The sequence below is a fragment of the Lepidochelys olivacea genome (genome assembly GCF_965140295.1).
Source record: "Lepidochelys olivacea isolate rLepOli2 genome assembly, chromosome: 1".
Taxonomy (NCBI): Eukaryota; Metazoa; Chordata; order Testudines; family Cheloniidae; genus Lepidochelys; species Lepidochelys olivacea.
The window spans coordinates 81,550,427-81,571,623 of NC_140411.1; the positions used below are offsets into that span (position 1 = coordinate 81,550,427).

Here is a 21,197-nt window from a genome sequence, read left to right on the forward strand (position 1 = left end):
TACATTTTCATTAATTATTATAGTCCAATATCTCTCCTGAAAAATATTGTAAATGGTTCAGCCTAGAGGTAGCACAAACTAACACAAGTTTCTGCTACACAGAACTTTTGTCTTTGCCTAGCTAGTTAGTAAATCCAATATTGAGACTTCTCTTTGAGACGAGCGTTATCAGATAAAGTAGTTTTGCCAAATCTTCTTTCTCTTTGTATTCTCTTCTTCCAAGGAAAACGTAGATATTAAAACCCTGGAAAAATACCCATGTTTAAGTGCATAAAGGAACAATTTTCATACTAAGGCCATTATGTGAAGATTGTTTGTTTGATATTTTAAATCTTTGGTTTCCCCACCCTTGCTGTAGGACATACAGATTTCTGATGAAATATCATATTAAAAATAAGACACTAATAAATGGCTTCTGCAATGGGAAAAAAACAATATATAATATACTAGTAATTTAAACTCACCCTGTAGCCAGTGTATGTAGCAACTGATGTGTATGTAGCGAGATAGCCAAATCTGCCTATGGTTCCTATAAACACACCCTGGTTAGGAGGTTACAGTTCTGTCAAACCAGTTTGGCCCATCTCAAAACCACACATTGCTGTAGTGAAGCAATAAAATAGTAACTGAAAGGAAGTTTCACATTGGAGATCAGAATCACACAGAATAGAATAAGGGGGGTGGGTGGGTGATGGAAGAATGGTTTGGGGAAAGGGATAATGCAATGGTTAGGAAAGACATTACCATGAGATGTCACTATGCTGTAGTTGCTGCCCATTGTTTACCTCATGGGCCAGGATCCCCCAATTTCCCTCCCTCACCTTAAAAGAATAGATACTATTCTTATAGATACTACTAGGTAGATACTGTTAAGAGTTCTGCAGGGTCATACCCTGGATCAAGTCCAGCAGTTAATAGCAGCAGTTAATAGAAAGAGCAGTGACGCTGGCTATTAACCCACAACTATGGTGATTTCCTCAGGACTTTCACAGACTTGTGTACCTTCCCTACCCATTATGAAATGTTTGCCATCCAACTTCTGTATCTGTCATTCACCTGCTAGTTTTGCACATGGAATCGGTTGGAAAATATTGGGCCCAGAGGGAGATGAGAAAAACAGGAGAGGGAAGAGATGAGATGTAAAAGCTATCAATGCTCAGAAATCTTGTGAAAAATGTGTGTGTTTTTTTGTTTGTTTTTTTTTTACCACCTTTTTACTGGGTCAGACCAGTGGTCCATCCATCCTGATATTGTGTCTTCTGACACTGGCCAGTGCCACATGCTTCAGAGGGAATAAACAGAACAGGACAATTGTCAAGTGATCCATCCCTGTTGACCTGTCCCAGCTTCTGGGTGTCTGATGTTTAGGAACATAGCGCATGGGGTTGCATCCCTGACTATCTTGGCTAATGGCCATTGATGAACTTATCCTCTGTGAATGTATTTCATTCTTTTTTTTAACCCAATTATACTTTTGGCCTTCACAATATCCCCTGGCAACGAGTTATACAATATGTGCATTGTGTGAAGTAGAACTTCCTCATGTTTGTTTTAAACCTGCTGCCTATTAATTTTGTTGGGCGACCCCTGGTCCTTCTGTTATGTGACAAGGGAAAAAACACTTCGTTCTTGATTTTATAGACCTCTGTCATATCCCTCCTTTGTTGTCTCTTTTCTAAACTGAACAGTCCCAGTTTTTAAAATCTTTGTATGGAAGCTGTTCTATACCCCTAATCATTTTTGATGACCTTCTCTGTAACTTTCCCAATTCTAATATCTTTTTGAGATGGGGCAATCAGAACTGCATGCAATATTTGAGGTTTGGGCGTACCATGGGTTTATCTAGTGGCATTATGATATTTATGGTCTTATTATTTAGACCTTTCCTAATGATTCCTAACATTGTTAGGTTTTTTGACTGCCACTGTGAATTGAGCAGATGTTTTCATGGAATTATCTATGGTGACTCCAAGATCTTTCTTGACTCCTGACAGCTAATTTAGACCTCATCATTTTGTATGCATAGTTCGGATTATGTTTTACAATATACGTTACTTTGCATTTATCAACATTGGATTTCATCTGCGTTTTTGTTGTGCGGTCACCCAATTGTGTGAGATCCCTTTGTAACTCTTCATAGTCAGCTTTGGATTTCACTATCTTGAATAATTCAGTAGCTTGTTTGAACTTTTCCACCTCATTATTTACCCCCTTTTTTAGATCATTTATGAATAGGTTGAATAGCACAGGTTCCAGTACAGATCGTGGAGGGACCCTTCTGTTTACCTCTTTCAGTGTGAAAACTGACCATTTATTCCTATCCTTTGTTTCCTACCTGTATGTAACCAGTTACTGATGCATGAGAGGACCTTCCCTCTTATCTCATGACAGCTTTACTTTTCTTAAAAACCTTTGGTGAGGGACCTTATCAAAGACTTTCAGAAAGTCCAAGCACACTGCATCAGCTGAATCATCCTTTTCCACATGCTTGTTGACACCCTGAAGGATTTGAATAGATTGGCAAGGCATGATTTCCCTTTACAAAAACCATGTTGATTGTTCCCTAACATAGTGTTCATATGTGTCTGTTCTTTATTATAGTTTCAACCAGTTTGTCTGGTACTGACATTAGGCTTACAGGCCTCTAATTGCCGGGATCGCCTCTGGAGCCTTTTAAAAAATAATTGGCATTATATTAGTTACCATCCAGTCATCTCATATGGAGGCTGATTTTACGTGATTAGTTACATACCACAGTTAGCAGTTCTGCAATTTCACATTTGAGTTCCTTCAGAACTCTTGGGTGAATACCATCTGGGTCTGTTGACTTATTAATGTTTATCAATTTTGTATATCAGTTATGTATTGAAAGTTTATATTGCAACTTCAGTTACAAAACAGATACATTCTGGTATGGAATGAACATTTATTTACTGCATAAAGTTGAAGTCCAATCTTCCGTTGTCTGTGTCGCAAGAGGTTGATTATAGTTTGCACAAGCCTCTTCCATCTTAAGGTCTGTCTACACTGCACACTCCTGTCAGCAGTGTGTAGAGTACATACCCTACATTCCTGACTCTCAATATGGTATATAGCAGTGTGGACAGTGAGACACTGCTTAGGTGAGTAAAGACACACACATGTCTCCTGTGGGTATGTGCCCTACAATGCTCTCTACTTGCCTAAGCAGTATTTCCCTGTGTACACAGCTATTTTTAGTACTGTGGTGTCCTGCGGCTTGTCTCCCACTGCCAGTCTTTCCCCACATCAGGGAAATGGTGAGGCAATGAGCACAGGCAGTGCTGGAGCTTTTCCCTGCTACATGAAGACTCCGGTCACGGGAAAAGGCTCTGGCAGAGGGAGGCAGCGGCAAAAGGCTCCCACGGCTCCCTGATGCTTCTCTCTGCCAGACCCTTGTACTGATATGTGTTGCTATGCACAGCAGCGTGGGCATAGCTTGTTTTTCACTGTGGTATATAGCTACACACATCCTACATGCCACTGTAAGAGGTGTGGAGTATAGGCGTAGCCTTAGATATACTCAAATTTAGATATCACAGTTCTGCCTATAAACTTTGTGTATTACAAGTAGCTTAATCTTACTATAATTGAATGTAATTCGATATTTCCTTTTTCCTTTTATTCATTTGACACTAACAGCAACAAAAGTGCTGTCACTGTTTCCCTTGTCTCATTAACATATTTGTCTTTCATGCAGAAACAAGAAAATTTCACTAAAGCGATGACAAAAACCTCAAAGTAGTCCAGGGGACTCAGGCAGATGTGGTATCTGAAATTACTTGTAGTTCATTGTGTAAACTGACTAGAGCTCTGTGAAGCTCTTCTTTTTGTCTCTTTCACCAACAGAAGTTGGTCTAATAAAAGACATTATCTCACCTATCTTGTCTCTCTCACATTCTGGGACCAGCACAGCTGTATAACACTGCAAACAACAATGGTAGATTTCAAATGGTCAGCATCCCATTAATACATATCTTGAGCTGACAGAAGGTGAGTTACGGCAATCAGACAGAATTTAGTGAGTCAAGTTATTTACAAACTTGTTTTCGTTCTGTCCATATCTGTTGTACCATGTGACCATATACTACTCACAGTGAAACTCTACCCTATTATGAAACACACATAGCAAATTTAAACAATAGTGGGTAGGGCAGTAGCTAGCAAATTGAACCTTGTGTAAACACAATGGCAGATATGTATTACCCCATCCATAGTAAACTATATAGTTTTTGAAGATAGACATATCCTCCCACACAATGGTCATTAAAATAGAAAATGCAGCTTGGGGAATGGGCAATGTGATGTTAATCCTTTTGTGTAGTTAAAAAATGTTGCCAATCCTAAACAATGTTGTAGCCAAGAGACTAATTGTATGCTTCTAATGCTGGAATGTCCTAATAAAATAGCACAAAAATGACACTTCTAGTGAATCAGTGCAGAGTTCTGAAATGTTATCTATGAATTTCAGATAATGCGGTTCTGAAAGGTTTCCTATAGACTCTCAAAGTTAGGTACTTGGTAAATGTGCTCTTCCTGTGTTTTGCTTCTGGCTGGGACTTGGCATACAAATTGTTGGCTCAGGAGCAATTCTTATCCTCATTCCAACTTCAGTTCAATGTGTTTGAATGTATTGACTAAGAGTGGGAATGAAAACGGCAGCTTTGAATGTATTTGTACTTACAGGATTATTGGAAGCTTTTCAAATTATGGTTTGAAAGGATAACGCTTGTGCACTTACGTACTATGATTATGCTGAAAATGTCAATATTCCTTTTGGCTACACTAAATTAAAGTGTACTTAAGTAAAATGCTAAAAGCTACATAAATAATGAAAATGGAATGTCTTGAGTCACACCCTAATATCTGTTATCTCAGTTATTTGTGTTTCTGGAAAACCACTTTCTGTGTAATATGTATTCTTCAAGCTGGTTGAATTTTCCTCTAGTGGCTAATAAAATGTACCCTTTAGTGTATCATCACTTCCACTTGAGTAGAATGTGCCACTTTAATGGGAGCAGCCTCAGGAAGCCAATTGTTTTCCTGTTTGTTAAATTGAATTTCTTGTTGCATTTATGGGATGATGTTAACTGCTCAAGATGTTGTGTTGGCATGATTTTCAGCTGAACTCTTTGCAACCGGTAATACTATCAGTTAAGGTCATAGATTGTGTGTTTTGTTTTGTTTTTGTTTTTTTAACTACCCTCTCTTACAATGTCAATCAGAAATAGCCAGTGTTGAGTAAGTAGGTTTGCTAATTTGTGTTTAGAGTGGGCAGGGTTTTTTTGGCTGAATAGTTTATTCACCAAAACATGCAGTTTGGGGCTGCGGGAACTGAAAATATTTGTGAATTTGGGTTGAATGTGGTGAATTGTTTCATATTTAAAAAAAAAAAAGGAACATTTAAAAAAAAGTTTGTTTTGTTTTGACTCTTTCAAAATGAAATGTTTAGTTTTTTGTTTTAAAACAATATTTTGTTTTGAAGATCTTTATTTAAAGAACACCTGAAAATTAACAAGAAACTCTCACTTCCGGTTCAACAAAATACCTTGTTAACGAGGTTTTTTTCTTTTTTGTTTTGGCCAGAAACTGAAAAATTTCTGGTTTTAGATAGACCTGAAATACTTTTTTTTTTTCCAGATTTTTTTTCCCAGCTTGGCCAGAAACTGGAAAATCAATTAGTTCAACTCTACTTGAAACTTTCAATTTACCAATCTAACATTAATTTTCTGCAATAATAAATGGTTTATAAAATAAGACCATTCTTCATTAAAATAAAGTTAGTTGCAAGAGATGTAAGAATAGTTTAATGTTCAAGTAAATATCATTCAAATAGGGTGGCTACTTTTGAACTGGATTCCTATCTCAATCTCAAGAAGCAGAACCTATGTAATGTTTATAGAATAAATAATAGAAAAATCTGATCTCTTGGGATATAATCCCATGAGGGGCCTGGGTAATATCAGAAAAGCAACATTTGAATGGATTATGCCCTCATAATTTCAGGTTTTAAATATTCTCTCCAACAAGGACATCTGCTGCTATTGCTCTTTTATGGGGTGAATTTGCATAGGCATGGGTCACTTCTTCTCACTGGACAAATAAGAATAATTAAGATAATGGCCTTTGGTGTCCAGTGCCAGGGTCCTAGGGAGATCACACTTGAGAAACACACAATGGAATGCAGAAATTTTGCTAAACTGATTCAAGTTTGTACTGATCAATGTTTTTCAGTTCAGTACAGTATAACTCAAGTTTTAGAAGGCAACACAATGGCTTAGTGAGCTTCTGAATTTCCGTAGCTTGTGCTGTTTGAATTTTGTGGTTCTGTGGTAACGTGATTGGCCTGGGGCAAAAAATAAGATGACAATATTCACTTTTCTGTTCATAGCTAAGACTTCAGATTTGGTTCTTCTTGTTCTGCGTTTTACTATTTTTTTTTCAGATTCCTTTTTTTTATTCTATTGTTTTAGTTTCAACTCATGTGTAATTTCTCTGTCTAGCTTTAATAGAAATCAGAAAGCCACTACCTCCACCATTCTGGGAATGAATGAGAATTCAGATGACACTAACTTATTTCAAAGTCAAGCAACAATTATAATACCTAAATGACCATGTGCGGCTGGCTTGAAATGCAGGTCTGAATATACAAAGCAGCACTAGTTAGGTCATCCATTGCCTCTGCTTGTTGTTAGTTGTCATTGCCCACGAATATTTTGCTCTTGGTGTCCCCTGAGTCCAGTACCAAATAGCCTGGTGGAACTGCAAAGCATATATGCTTGGATCTCCATAAAGTCCTGAAGTGTGTTGCTACACAAATATGCATGGGCTTGTTTTTGGTGAAGTTAGTTGTGGAAAACCCACATCCTCTCAGTACAGGGCTGCAGGTCAAAGACAACGGTATTTACTCCAATATAATATATCCAGAAAGGTAGATGGGTTGATGGTTAAAAGCTTTGTTAAACAGGCATGTGTGCTGTCATTTGTTGCCAGGGTAGTGTTTAAGTGCACCTTCTGAGTGGTCCACTAACACAGGGCACTCTTTTTCCTATTCACTCCGTTCCTGGGTGAGAGATCTACAAGATTATTAATTCATCCATTGTGGTAAAATACAAAGTTTCTTATCACTAGGCCTCTGTGTGGAGTCAAAGCATTGACGCCCCGTGAAGGGTGACTGCTGTAGCCTAAGGAAATTGGTATAATAAATTCAGTAGAACCTGCAAAATGTAAAGATATGTCTTCCTGCTAATTTACCTCCAAAGTCCCTAGAAATGCTTTACTTTTCCCAAGGATCTTTTCAGACTTCGTCTTTCTTTTACTGCTGTGAGTTCCAGCATAATACGTTCTAGCTCTTATGATGTTTCAAACAAGAAGAGATTCTCTCCTTAAAAAGCAAGATTTCAGTCACAACACTGATTACATCCATCAGGAAATACAATGTGACCAAAAACTTGTTATCTTAATCTCCTCCTTAACCTGAACTAGGATCATTCTTATTGGCTCTTGAACTCGGTTTTCCTAAAGGGCAATAGCCCAGTGATAACTTTCGATAAGTCCTGCCTGTGCTGTGGCTTGGTTATCTACTACCAAGGTGTGCCTGGTAGATTCCTCTGAAATGGCTTTTGGTTGTCTAAAAGCATCTGCAAGGCTTGAAATTGCTTTTTAAAAAAATTTTTTTTAATTAAATTAAAACTTTTAATTAAATAGAAACCCAGAATAGCAAGCTCAGAGTAATGGTTGATGCAGCGCACAGAAAAATGAGAAGTATTTTGTCTAAACTTGGTTTGTAAGTCATTTGAACCACCTATATTAACTGCTGTACCAGTTCAGCCAGTTGTGATTTGAACTGTCTGCCTTGACCCTAGAAACTCCATTAGCTGTTATGCATTCCAAGTCAATTTTGTCAGCAAAAATTGCCCAACCTGCACCAATCTGATGGATGTATGCTGATTCACTCAGCTCTAGACCTGTCAGCAGCTCTATCAGCAAGCACTGTAGTAAACCTGTCTTTCTGTGTGCATTTGAGATGTCTATTTTCTTTCCTGAAAGGATGCTGATTTTGACTACCTGTTTTTAAAAAGTTTTCCAAGAATCACTTTTGTGCTTTCTTCCATTCTATCTCTCATTAGAGTTGCCAGTCATCTGGTTTTCGACCGGAATGCTTGGTCGAAGAGGGACCCTGGCGGCTCTGGTCAACCCTGCTGACTGGGCTGCTAAAAGCCTGATCAGTGGCACAGCAGAGACCTGGGGCTAAGGCAGGCTCCCTGCATGCCCTAGCTCTGCATGGCTCCCAGAAATGGCTGGCATGTCCCTGTGGCCCCTAGGCACAGGGGTGGCCATGGGGGCTCTGCGCAGTACCCCCACCCTGAGCACCGGCTCCGCAGCTCCCATTGGCTATGGTTCTCAGCCAATAGGAACCAATGGGAGCTGCGGAGGCGGCACGTATGGACACCTGTGGGTGCGGGCAATGCACGGAGTCGACTGGCTGCCCCTGTGCCTAGGAGATGGACATGTCGCCGCTTCCAGGGAGTCTGCCTTAGCCCCGTTGCACCACCAACTGGGAGCTGCCTGAGGTAAGGACTGCCTGGCTGGAACCAAAACCCCCCTCCCGTGCCCCAACTCTCTGCCCCAGCCCTGAGCCCCCTGCTGCACCCAAACTCCCTCCCGGAGCCCGCACGCCCTCCTACATCACAACCCCAGGCCTGAGCCCCCTCCTATACCCCAAATCCCTCATCCCCAGTTCCATCCCAGAGCCCGCACCCCCACCCACACTATGAACCCCCTCAGTCCCAGCCTGGAGCCCCCTCTTGCACCTCAAACTCCTCATCCCTGGGCCCACCCCAGAGCCTGCACCCCCCACCGGAGCCCTCACCCACTCCCACACCCTTACCCCAGCCTAGTTAAAGTGAGTGGGGGTGGGGCAGGGGCAGGGCAGGGGTGTTCAGTTTTGTGTGATTAGAAAGTTGGCAGCCCTATCTCTTATGCATAGGAGGAGCTCCCCACAGAGATCCACAAATTGACTTTGTTCTCACCCTTGAAGTCCCTCTTTAAAACTTTTCTGTGGGTGTGTCTACATTTCATGCTGCTTTTGTTTTGTGTAGAGTACGTACCTGCGTAGCCCCCTAACATGATGTAAATAGCAGTGTAGCTGGTGGGGCATGCCTTAGGCAGCTGGCATAAAGACATACCTGAAGGGTGTGGGTATGTATGCGAGTACATTCCTACTCTTTGTGACTACCTGTTTACAGTACTATTTTTAGCAGGGTAATGTCCCACTGCCTCCCTGCCGCTCAAGTCCTTTTTCCCTTCCATAGGAAAAGAATCCCCCAGAGGGGAAAGGCTCTGCCAGCTCCCTGTTGCTGGAGCCTTGCCTGCAGCAGGGAGCTGCTGAAACCTTTTCCAGCTGCCTCCCCTCTGCCAGAGCCTTTCACTGACACGTGTAGCTACATGCTGCTGTGTGGCTGCAGCTTGCTTTCACGTAGCTACTAGGGCTGTCAAGCGATTAAAAATTTAATCGTGATTAATCACACTGTTAACCAATAATAGAATACCATTTATTTAAATATTTTGGATGTGTTCTACATTTTTCAAATATATTGATTGCAGTTACAACACAGGATACAAAGTGTACAGTGCTCACTTTAAATTTTTATTAAAAATATTTGCACTGTATAAAAACAAAAAATGTATGAAACTGAAAATACTATTTCTACTTATCGTTTTTACAGTGCAAATATTTTTAATCAAAAATATAAAGTAAGAACTGTACACTTCGTATTCTGTGTTGCAATTGAAATAGATACATTTGAAAATGTAGAAGAACATCCAAAAATATTTAATAAATTTCAAATGGTATTCTATTGTTTAACAGTGCGATTAATTTTTTTTTAGTTAATCAGATGAATTAACTGATTTAATCAACAGCCCTAGTGGCTATACATACACTACCTGCTGCAGCCAGTGTTGTGTAGCATAGAAGTAACTGACCAGGGTGCCTGAAAACAAAAAAACTTGACAATGATTAAGCAACTGATATGATTTGACTTCTGCTTATCATGCCTCAGTTATTGTTTTGTTGTCCTTCACTCTGTTCATTGCACCCACTGGTTATCTATAGTCAGTTGGATTGTAAATTCTTTGGGGAAGTGAAACATTCTTTTTGTTCCATATTTTTACTGTGCCTACAATGATGAGGCCCTGGCCTCATAATTCTAATAATAAATATTAGTGAGAGACTTAACAATTGCAGTTAAAGATTTTTTGCTCCATGAGTGTTTGTTTTGATCCATTTTTAAGGCCAGTTTTGGCTGCAAGTTTCTGAATACTTCTAAGTCTCCCAAACTGTGATCATGTTTCATGACACTGAGTAGAGGAAAGCAAACTTCTGAATCTCTTCCCATTATATTTTATGTAGCAGCCTAAGAACAGGGATTTAATGTGAACAAAGTGACTATTTGCTGTTTCCTTATTTCATGTAAGATATAGGAAACCATTTTGAAAGTTTTACACACACTTTCAAGAGGGCTGTCCTTATCAGAAAGCTGTTCATGTGTCTGCGAATACAGCTATTAATATATGACATGAACCCCCTTATTGGTTGTTACCATTCATGCATTTTTCAGCATGATGTCAGATCTCATCTTTCTTTTTTACATGAGGAGGGACCATTATAAACATCTAGTTTGGACTTCCATAACAGACCAAAGAACCTCGCCAGATATAATTTCTATGTCGAGACTGATTCTTAATGTATTCTTCTGTGCCATGTGTACTTTGTTGAATTGGCCCATGGCTTCCAATAATATCCTCTGCTGGTCCAGAATGGCTGGCTAGTCAATTCTGACCACCCCAAAAAACCCTTAGCAGGATGATTTGATGCGTCCCAGGCATTTTTTCAGATTTTTAATAAAATTAACTGTGTGGTTTTCACATAAGTATTTTAAAACAATGTATAAATTAAGGATTGATTTGAAAATTAAACTGCCTGGCGTCAGTAATTGCAAAGGTATATAAAGTGTGTATGAGAGGACACCTCCCTCCAAAAAAACCAAATTAATATATTTTGCAGCAGCAGTTATTCCCGTGTGCTCACACCCTCTCCTCCCCCCCTTTCCCCGTGTGTGTATATAACATAAAAAATAATCCCCTGACTGATATCCTTTTCACTTGTCTCTTCCCAAAATGCTGAAATGATACTAGGATATGTAGTCAGCAAGAAAAGAGAATAATCTGAAAAGAGATGGGGGTGTTGATGAAGTGCAGAGATAGATCATCTTGCAAGAACAAATCTTATTTCCTTTGGTATTTGGTAGGTCAGATGATATGCCCATGGTCTAAATGGTTGGTCATGTCCTGAAATCAGTTATGCCCATTACATAAATGCACCACACCCTGCATAGCCTGTTAAGGACTAAGGATCAGAACATGTTGCAGTCAGTCATAAATCTTACCCTTAACATCTGAACATGCTGTCCTCTAGTGATATGTAACAAATAGGATGATATTGAACAGAGATGGTCATGAGTAATGAAGTGCTTAAATCACTTACTTTTTATTGACATTTCAAGTATTTTGATTCCATGTGTAACAGGGTATACAATATCATGTTATGGTGTTACTTCACTTAAGGTCTTCTTTTCATAAAGATTGTTACCATAATATCAAAATACATATTTTCCTTTTGAATTAAACTGTCACCCTAGTAATAAAGACCCATCAGAGGTAGCCAAATTAGTTTAGATTTTTCCATATATGCAGTCTTTTGACCTGTGACACAGGATATGATCCTAGAGAGATATTGAAACAAGCCTATTTCAGATTGTGTGTGTGTGGGTGAAATTGCTTTTTAAAATAATTAATGAAACCAATATAGCTGAAATGCTAGTTGGAGAACATACAGTTCGGATGGATATTAATGTTAAGGAAGACTAGGTAATAAGCTAAGGCCCAGTGTGGCCTATAGTAGTTAGAAGTGTTTTAGCATAAGGAATGTCAGAATTAGCATAAGCAGCTTGACCTGAGTTTATAAGATTTAGTAACACTTGTTTTTAACAAAGCACTTAAGTGCAAAAGAATAGTTTATGCTTGAAATAATGGATTTTCAGGGGATTTTTTACTATGGGTAACCAAGAGGTTAACCACGTTACCATACCAAAAATACTGGGAAATGTCTGAATGGAGTATTGACCCAGATAATTTATGTCAGCAATCGGAACCCTGAGTATGGGTACCCAGAAAGCAACACATGAATAAGGGGCCAAGACCTAAGTAAATATGATCATGGGTATGTAAAACCTGATGCATGAATGTTCACAAGTGAGACATCAGGAATGAGTGAGTAGGTGGCAGCCCAAATTGTCGTCATTTCTTGTGGTGATCTCCACTTACTGTTTCTTTATCTTTGCTCTTGCCAGTCTCTAATGTTGTAAGTATGTCAGCATTGGGGATTGTTCTATTCTGCACTGGCTCTGAGGCTGTAAGTATGCACAATTCAGGGGTTTGTTCGGTTATGCTTAAACCACAGAATCTTATTTTTCTATGATGTCAACTATACTTGCCTGTACTAAATACAACTCCATCTGTATGTGCTTCACCAATATCATCATCTTAATTAACTCTCTAAGATGCTGTCTGAATATAAAGAACCTGTTTGTGACAAGTGCATTTGCACCTTAAAATAATCCAAGGTTTCAAGTCAAAACATAAGGATACAATAATATGTTCTTAAATAACTTGCCTACAAACTTGGGCCTTAATCTTTCAGTCTAGTACTACTATGAAGTACAAATCACAGCATAAAAATCAAGGATTTCGGCATTCCAATAGCTGAGTTATGTCTCCTTCCCACACTCTTTCCCCCTTTTCAATAGCAAAATGGGAAAAAGGGAATTCACTTCAGCAATTGTCAAGGTTCCTTCTCCACTCTGAACTCTAGGGTACAGATGTGGGGACCTGCATGAAAACCTCCTAAGCTTACTTTTACCAGCTTAGGTTAAAACTTCCCCAAGGTACAAACTATTTTACCCTTTGCCCTTGGACTTCCACTGCCACCTCCAAACATTTATCTGGGTTTATTTTATTAGGAAAGCGTCTTTCCCCCCAAAATCCTCCCAATCCTTGCACCCCACTTCCTGGGGAAGGTTTGGTAAAAATCCTCATCAATTTGCATAGGTGACCACAGACCCAAACCCTTGGATCTTAAGAACAATGAAAAAAGCATTCAGGTCTTACAAGAAGAATTTTAATAGCAGAAACAGTAAAAAAGAAGTAACAATAAAAAAAATCACCTCTGTAAAATCAGGATGGTAAATACCTTACAGGGTAATTAGATTCAAAACATAGAGAATCCCTCTAGGCAAAACCTTAAGTTACAAAAAGACACACAGACAGGAATATCCATACTATTCAGCACAGCTTAATTTCTCAGCCATTTAAAGAAATCATAATCTAACGCATATCTAGCTAGATTACTTACTAAATTCTAAGACTCCATTCCTGTTCTGTCCCTGGCAAAAGCATCACCCAGACAGAGATTTGTTTTCTCCCTCTCCCCAGCTTTTGAAAGTATCTTGTCTCCTCATTGGTCATTTTGGTCAGGTGCCAGCGAGGTTATCCTAGCTTCTTAACCCTTTATATGTGAAAGGATTTTTCCTCTGGCTAGGAGGGATTCTAAAGGTGTTTACCCTTCCCTTTATATTTATGATAGCAATGAAGTGCCATTCAGTTCAAGAAAGGATGTTGATAATGGAAAAAGTGTAAAAACAATAATTCTTCCCACTTTCAAAGAATTAATAATTACAGGTTTTATAACAGGTAGGTATTACCATATAAGGATAATGTGCTAGATGCTTCCTGGTATACTTACACTGCACAAGGTCTTGTCTCAGAAAAGTTTACAATTTAATATTAACATTTAAGTAAAATGGGCTACTTCTGTTTTGAGACCAGTAATACATGGTGAACTGTGTAATGTGGAAAACATAGTGTTTCTCAAGCTCAAGCCATCAATTTTAAATTGCTCACTGAGGGGCCCTTTAAGTTAGCTATACATCATGATCAAGTTTTTAAAGTCAGTATCAAGGATCTCTAATTTGGCCATGCTGAAGTTTTATTTGAATGCCAACACTATTCTTGTGTAGCTTGAAAGCTTGTCTCTTTCACCAACAGAAGTTGGTCCAATAAAAGATATTGCCCCACCCACCTTGTCTCCAACACTATTCTTTGTTATTATAGTATTCAGAATCTCATAGTAAACCTATCTGAATTTAAAAATTTCTTAAAATATATCAGTCTGACAATTTCCACTAGATATATAGCACCATTAATGCAGATGCCTTAGGAGCTGTAAAAAGAATTAATTTAAAAGGCTAACATGTGTCTAGTGCAAACTGTCTTTTAATTTTAGATTTATAATTTTAACAAGTCCAGAAGTCTAATGCAAACCTCTGCAAACTCCTCACAATGAAATCAGACTAATTTTTTGTTGGAAAGTGTTGGGTCCTTCCCAGCTGCTGTCATGTGTCCGTGAACTTGGTGGTTATGAAAGGTGCTCCATTGACAAGTCTGGAGAATGAAGTTTTCTTTATTTAGAGAACAGGCACAGCATAAGCAATGACAAGTTAAGATTCCCCACATTGTGCCACTAGAGCCAATTCTGTGTTCTGGAGGGACACTCTCAATGAGTTAGACAGTTGCTGTCTCAATGAGCAATATATTTTTTGACTACTGCAGATAGGTTTGCCAACTTTCTAGTTGCACAAAACTGAACACCCTAGCCCTGCCCCCTTCCTGAGGCCCCGCCCCTGCTCACTACATTCCCCCTTCCTCTGTGGCTCGCTCTCCCCCACACTCACTCACTTTCAGTGGCTTGGGGCAGGGAGTTGAGGTGTAGGAGGGGGTGAGGGCTCTAACTGGGGGTGCAGGCTCTGGGGTGGGGCCATAAATGAGGGGTTCAGGGAGGGGGCTCCAGGCTGGGGCAGAGAGTTGGGGTGTGGGATGGGGTGAGGGTTCTGGCTGGAAGTGTGGGTCTGGAGTGGGGCTGGGGATGAGGGGTTTGGGGTGCAGGAGGGGGCTACAGGCTGGGGGGTGGGGCCAAGGGATTCGGAGTGCAGAGGGTTGAGGCAGGGGGTTGGGCCGTGGGAGGGGGTGAAGGCTCTGGGCTGGGGGTGCTGGCTCTGGGGTGGGGCTGGGGATGAGGGTGCTCCAGGTTTGGGGGGGCTCTGGGCAGGGGTAGGTGGTTGGAGCTCCGGGCAGGGGTAGGCGGTTGAGGTACAGGAGGGGGTTACAGGCTCTGGGGTAGGGCTGGGGATGAGGGGTTTGGGGTGCAGAAGGAGGCTCTGGGTTTGGGGAGGCTCAGGGCTGGGGCAGGGGGATTGGGCTCAGGGTTGGGGCAAGGGCTAACCTCAGGCGGCTTCCGCTCAGCAGCGCAGCGGGGGTCTAAGGCAGTCTGCCTGCCTGCCTGCCTGCCTGTCCTGGCACCGCACTATGTGTGCCATGGAAGCAGCCAGCAGGTCCTGGTCCTAGGTGGGGGGTCCAGGAGGCTCCATGTGCTGCTCTCGCGCGCACACACACACTGCCCCCACAGCTCCCATGGGCCGGTTCCTGGCCCATGGGAATGCAGAGCCCTGTGGACTCCCTGCCTAGGATTCTGATCTGCTGGCTGCTTCCGGGGTGCAACATGGTGCCAGCCAGGACAGGTTGGGACTCTAGCCTGCCTTATAACCTCCGCACCGCTGACTGGACCTTTAACATCCTGGTTGGCAGTGCTGACCGGAGCCGCCAGGGTCCTTTTTCGACCGGGTGTTTTGGTAGAAAATCAGACACCTGGTCACTCTAACTGCAAATGAGATATTCAATTATGAACTTTTAAATTTGTTTGGAATTTCAACATTGGGATGTGCTTGGTTTGTGGGTTATAGGTCAATAAGTCATTGCAGCTTCGTGAAACACCCAACTGTAGCCACTTTGGTGTTGACTGGAAGAAATATCACATTTACAGTTCCAATTGTGGGTTTATGAATAAACTGTCCATATTTAAGTCCAAATTCTGCCCTGACTTTAAGTATGTACATCAATGAAATAGCAGACCAAGTGAGGATAAAATTTGCCCCCTAGGTATGTTACTCAGTTTTTAACTAGATCAGTGCCTCCTATCATTTTTGAGTTTGAATCATAACTACAACTCTAGGTCCCAGTCCTGCAAACATGATTTCCACTCTTCTAGAGTTCACTTTTACTAGCTAATGCAGGTGATTTAAAATTTAGTGTTTGCAGAATCTGGGGCCTAGTTTAATTTATGGAATACAAACTCTTATATAAACTGTCTATATTTAAATCTTTAATGTAAGTAATACAATCAATATAAGAAAAAAATGTTCCTCATTGTATGTAAAACAGGTTGAAAGAGAACAAGGTACTAAAATAAGGTTAAGTGTATCACAAATGCCTATGAATGTTTGGGGAGGGCAGGGCGGGTGCTTCTACTTGAACTTGCTTTCAGATGTGATAATCGGTAAACTTTAATCAGTTAGTGACATCACTTTAAGAGATATTAGCTATAAGTCGATAGAGTCTCAAACACAAGCACATGCTCAAACCATTTTTTTAAACAGGAAAATTATATACATTATCTAGAAGAACAAGTTTCACTATTTTTGTTACAAGATTGTTTTCTGAATGTTTATCGTTTTGAAGCTTCTTATCTAGAAGTGAACACTCTGTCTTCCTGCCTAGTTATTTGTTGTGAATTCTGGAATAACACATGACACCCTACCAAACAAACAGGAAGAGCTTCATAATGTATTCATTTTTCTATTTGATAATCTGGTTTGTTTGTCTCAATAGCCACTTTGGAAATAAACATGACATAACACAGTTTAAAAATAATTTAAAAACTTAACTTTCTGAAAGCTTTTTTTAAATGTAAATTCTCATTTGGTTATTTAGGAACAATGATTTGAAGATAGTGGAACTACTCACATGTTATGCACATTTATCGTTGCAGGATCAGGTCCTTAAAAGCTTTATATTTTTTCCATTTCCCCTTTAATTTACTAACTTCCCTTTCCCCACCTTAATTTTTTTTAAAAGTCACATCAGTAAAGATCCATGACTCATCCTAGAAATAGGTATCAGATTGGATATATTGAGTAAAGGCTGGATGGAATAAGTCAAACGTTGATAGCAAGCTTTAATTTCTCTTTTACAAATATAGTTGAAAAACCCGCTGTCTAGAAAATTCTGCACTGTACTATGTATCATAGTTTTAGCAAAGTGTGTGTATGCAAACTCTGAAAATAGCTGGGAAACATGGAAACTGTTTAGTTCTTCTGTTTCAAATTTACCATGATTTGCACACTTCACAGCAATCGTTTACATTAGAAAATAACGGTAGCTATTCCCAGTGTGTAGCTGGAAATTGGTTCATGCTGAAGGAGATGGAATTTCCTGATATAGTTAAATGTAAACTCTTCTTATGAGGTATAAAAAAACAAACTTGCATTCCTTTGAATGTTTAAGTTTTTATTGATATTACTTCCAAAGAACTCTATGGATATAAATTTCTGACTGTGAAGTCCTGAGTCTTGTAATACTACTTCTCAATCTGTTGCTAGCCCGGTTGTAATTTATTTTTAAAAGACAAATTAACACTGTTGTTTGCTTTACAGGCAGTCACTGGGAAAAGTTTTGGAACCAAAGATTTTCGAGCAGCTTTAGAAAACGGAGTCCTGTTGTGCGAGTAAGTATGGAAAATGTTTGCTATTAACGTAAAAACTGCATAGCTTAAATATATCACCTATTCACTAATGAAGATGAAATTGACCAATTTTTCTCTCAAATATTTTGTTCAACTGATATTTCCTTGGCTGCAAACAATATCTGTCAGAGCAAATTAGATTAAATATACTACTTGGCAGTCTGAGACCACACTGTCGAAGATGGAAGGTGATGGGAAACAGTAATATTCTCCAAGTGGTACTTACTATTAGAGCTGGGTGAAACTTTTCGTCCAAATTTATTTTTAGCAAAAAATGCTGATTTGGAAGCAACAAAATAGTTTGTGAATCCTTGTTTTTGCCAAATTGTTCATATTTAAAAAAAACAAAAACCAACCAACCAAAACACACACAAACCAAAACCCTACCACCGGAATTCCAAGGAAGTCTAAACAATTTGATTTTGTTTGTTTTGTTTTGTTTCAAAATTCTCTTCTAATTTATTTTTGAAAAATTTAAAAATGTTAAAGCACTCTAAATCAATATGAATAGTTTTAGTTCAAACGAACCATTGACACAGATGATGTGGTATAAATTTTCCTCCTTTCTTCACTCACTCTATTGACTTAAATAAGTGCACCATCAGCTTGACTATTTCTAAGATTGCTCGCTGTCCCTAGTAGCTGGAATGTTTCTAGAGGAAACTTCCAAGTTACTGGCATGGAGCTAACAGTGACTCAGAGTAATAGAACTTTCTAAGGTGCCACAAGTACTCCAGAACTTTCACCCTGTCCCTGCATTTTTTTTAAAAAAAAAAAAGAAAACTCCAGCAGTGCAAGATCCCAGGACTGCAAGCAGCATTAATCCGCAAGGATTTTAGGGCAGGAGTAAAAGTAATCAGAATGCCAACAACACCGGGAAATATCTAGGTGGGAGCAGAGGAATTCCTAGTAGAATATTTTAAAAAAATAAATTGCACTTTGTGTCTCCAAATTATTTTTAGATGAGTTAGCATGGGGGAATATTAGTTTACATGGGCTACCAAAATATGTATTTCCAAGCCTTTAAGTTTCTCTCTGTACATACCATAAACAATGATTATGGAAAGTGCAGAAACAGTGCAACTTGTTCTGCATTTCTCTCATTGTCCTTATTTGTTGTCTTCTCTCTACTTTCTTTTATTTTTATTTATTTATTCATTCCACTCTCTTCTCCTTCCCATTCTATTTTTCTGGCTGCTTCCTCCATCTTCCCCTGCGGGATACAGGAGTTGACCAGCAAAGTGAACAATGAATTATGATTTCTTAAAAGTAAAAACCACAGTAGAGATGGAGAACTTGTCCTTTCCTTATGCTGTTTCAATCAGATGTTGAGTAGAACAGTGGTTCTCAACCAGGGGTCTGAAGCCCCCTGGGGGCCCGCAAGCAGGTTTCAGGGGATCCCCCAAGCAGGGGCAGTGTTAGTCTTGTTGGGGCTCAGGGAAAAAAGCCGAAGCCCCGGGCCATGAGTCCTGCCACCTGGGGCTGAAGCTGAAGCCTGAGCAATTTAGCTTTGCAGGGAACCCTGTGGCGTGGGGCTCCAGGCAATTGCCCTGCTTGCACCCCCTCCCCCAACATTGGTCCTGTCTTTTATATGCAGAAAAACAGTTGTTGCTGCAAAGGTGGCGCCGTGGACTTTTTCGCATATTGGGGAGGTGGCCTCAGAAAGAAAAATGTTGAGAAACCTGGAGTAGAACAAGAGCTGATGCAATAAAATACGTGGTTTATATCTTTTTAAAGTGTACTTCTTACATTGCAGTAACAACTAATTAGTTCAAAATGATCATGAATTTGAAAGATTTGTTTTAAAAAACAAACTGAACAGTTAGATGGAGTCTTGGAAATATAGTGAGAAGTGTGGATTCAAAAAGGAGGTGTGAGCTTTAAAAATAAAGCTAAAATGTTTCTTTCAGCGTTAGAACTCTGAACAGATATTTTCTAAAATCTTCTGCTAGCTTCATCATCCAGCTATACCAAAAGAAGGTCAGGAGATACTCGATATGGTTTTAATCCAGTCACAACTTTATTATTGTCTGGGACTACCTGGCAGATAAAATTGTACAGTGTAGGTAATTCCGTGTTTGTTCAATATCTATCTGGGGAGACTTCTGCCAGCCCCGCCTCTTTTTCCATCCAGGTTCCCCAGCTAACCAATTGCTGGGACCTTACTATTCCCTCCCCCTCCCCCAACGAGGGTTAAGGTGGGTGGGCTATGAGAAAGCGGGTTGGTTCCCTGCCGTGCCAGTTATAGGAGCCCTGATATGTGCCCCCTGCCACCTGGTTCTGTTCCTTTAACCAACATCTCCATTTTACATACTTTTCCAAGCCATTTATCTGGTCACTGTGTGCTTTTCCTACGGAGTACCTGCACTGGATGTCCACCCCACTCTTACACAATGAGTTGTGACACCATAGCCTAACACCCTTCCCTACTCACCATAATAAAGCCCTCTCTGAACTTGCTGTGGGGAAAATGAAAAAAAAAAAATCCCCTCCACCTATGCCAAGATAGTGGTGAGGGAAAAATTCCTTCCCAGTCCCCCTAAAAGCCATAATTAGTGCAATGCCCACAGCAGGTCCTCACCAAACTTGGTAATTTTTGCCACTTCAGGTGCAGGGAGGGTGGGTGCTGCTCCCCCTGGTCTGGGGAAAAGGGACTTCTCCCACTGGACTTGACCATTTTAAACTCCCCAGTCCTTCTGGTCCCTGGGGATGTGTCAGCATCACTACTCTGACCCACTCCCCGTTTTGTAGCAGCTTCTGAGCCTTGCTCCACCAGCCTGTAAAGTGCTATTTCCTGCGCTATTCCCCTGCCAAGTGCTATTCCCCTGCCAAGCCAAACAATGTCTTCCCCCCCCCCCCCGACCCCGAAAGGTGCAGTGTGGTCATTATTGTCATGTTTGGCAAAATAATGGAAGAATAACTTGCACTTGGCAGATGGGAGCTCTCTTCTGAAGCTAATCAGCTTAACTCTCATTAATAGCCGTATGCAGTAAAATACATCTTGAAATTAATTCTGCTGAGCAGGCTGACTTAGCATACAACATTCTTTTTTTAAAAAATGCTTTCTGAAAATGTAGTTACATTGCACTAACTTGTTCCAGTCTTCATTTAAGATTTATAGATAGCTTTTAAATTATCTCAATTTCATATATTCAGAGGTAGAAGAAAAGGTGGTTTTATGAGTAAAATGGCAAAGTTTTCCAGCTACAGTATTTCCACTGTGGTACAATAGGGGGCAAAAATTCAAATAATAAAATAAATACTAGACTACTAAGTTGTTTCAGAGTGGCTCTGCTGCAATGGTTGAGGTAAAGGAGACTGAATTCTCATTGTAATACATTGAATTTGCTGTGGGTAGTCCAGAAAGGTAAATCCATTTAAGTCATACTACTTGTAGGCCGTCCCATGTTCTAAACCACCTGCA

General features: G+C 40.1%; 1 protein-coding gene across 5 annotated transcripts in view; it reads left to right on the forward strand.

The window, feature by feature from the left end:
- LMO7 (LIM domain 7) overlaps positions 1–21,197 on the forward strand; it is a 172,176-nt gene that overhangs the window by 29,512 nt on the left and 121,467 nt on the right. For all 5 annotated transcript variants that reach the window (XM_084652454.1, XM_084652450.1, XM_084652452.1 and 2 more), the window contains exon 2: positions 17,685–17,755. In XM_084652454.1, coding sequence (XP_084508580.1) covers positions 17,685–17,755 — 71 coding nt within the window. The remainder of the gene's footprint in view (positions 1–17,684; positions 17,756–21,197) is intronic.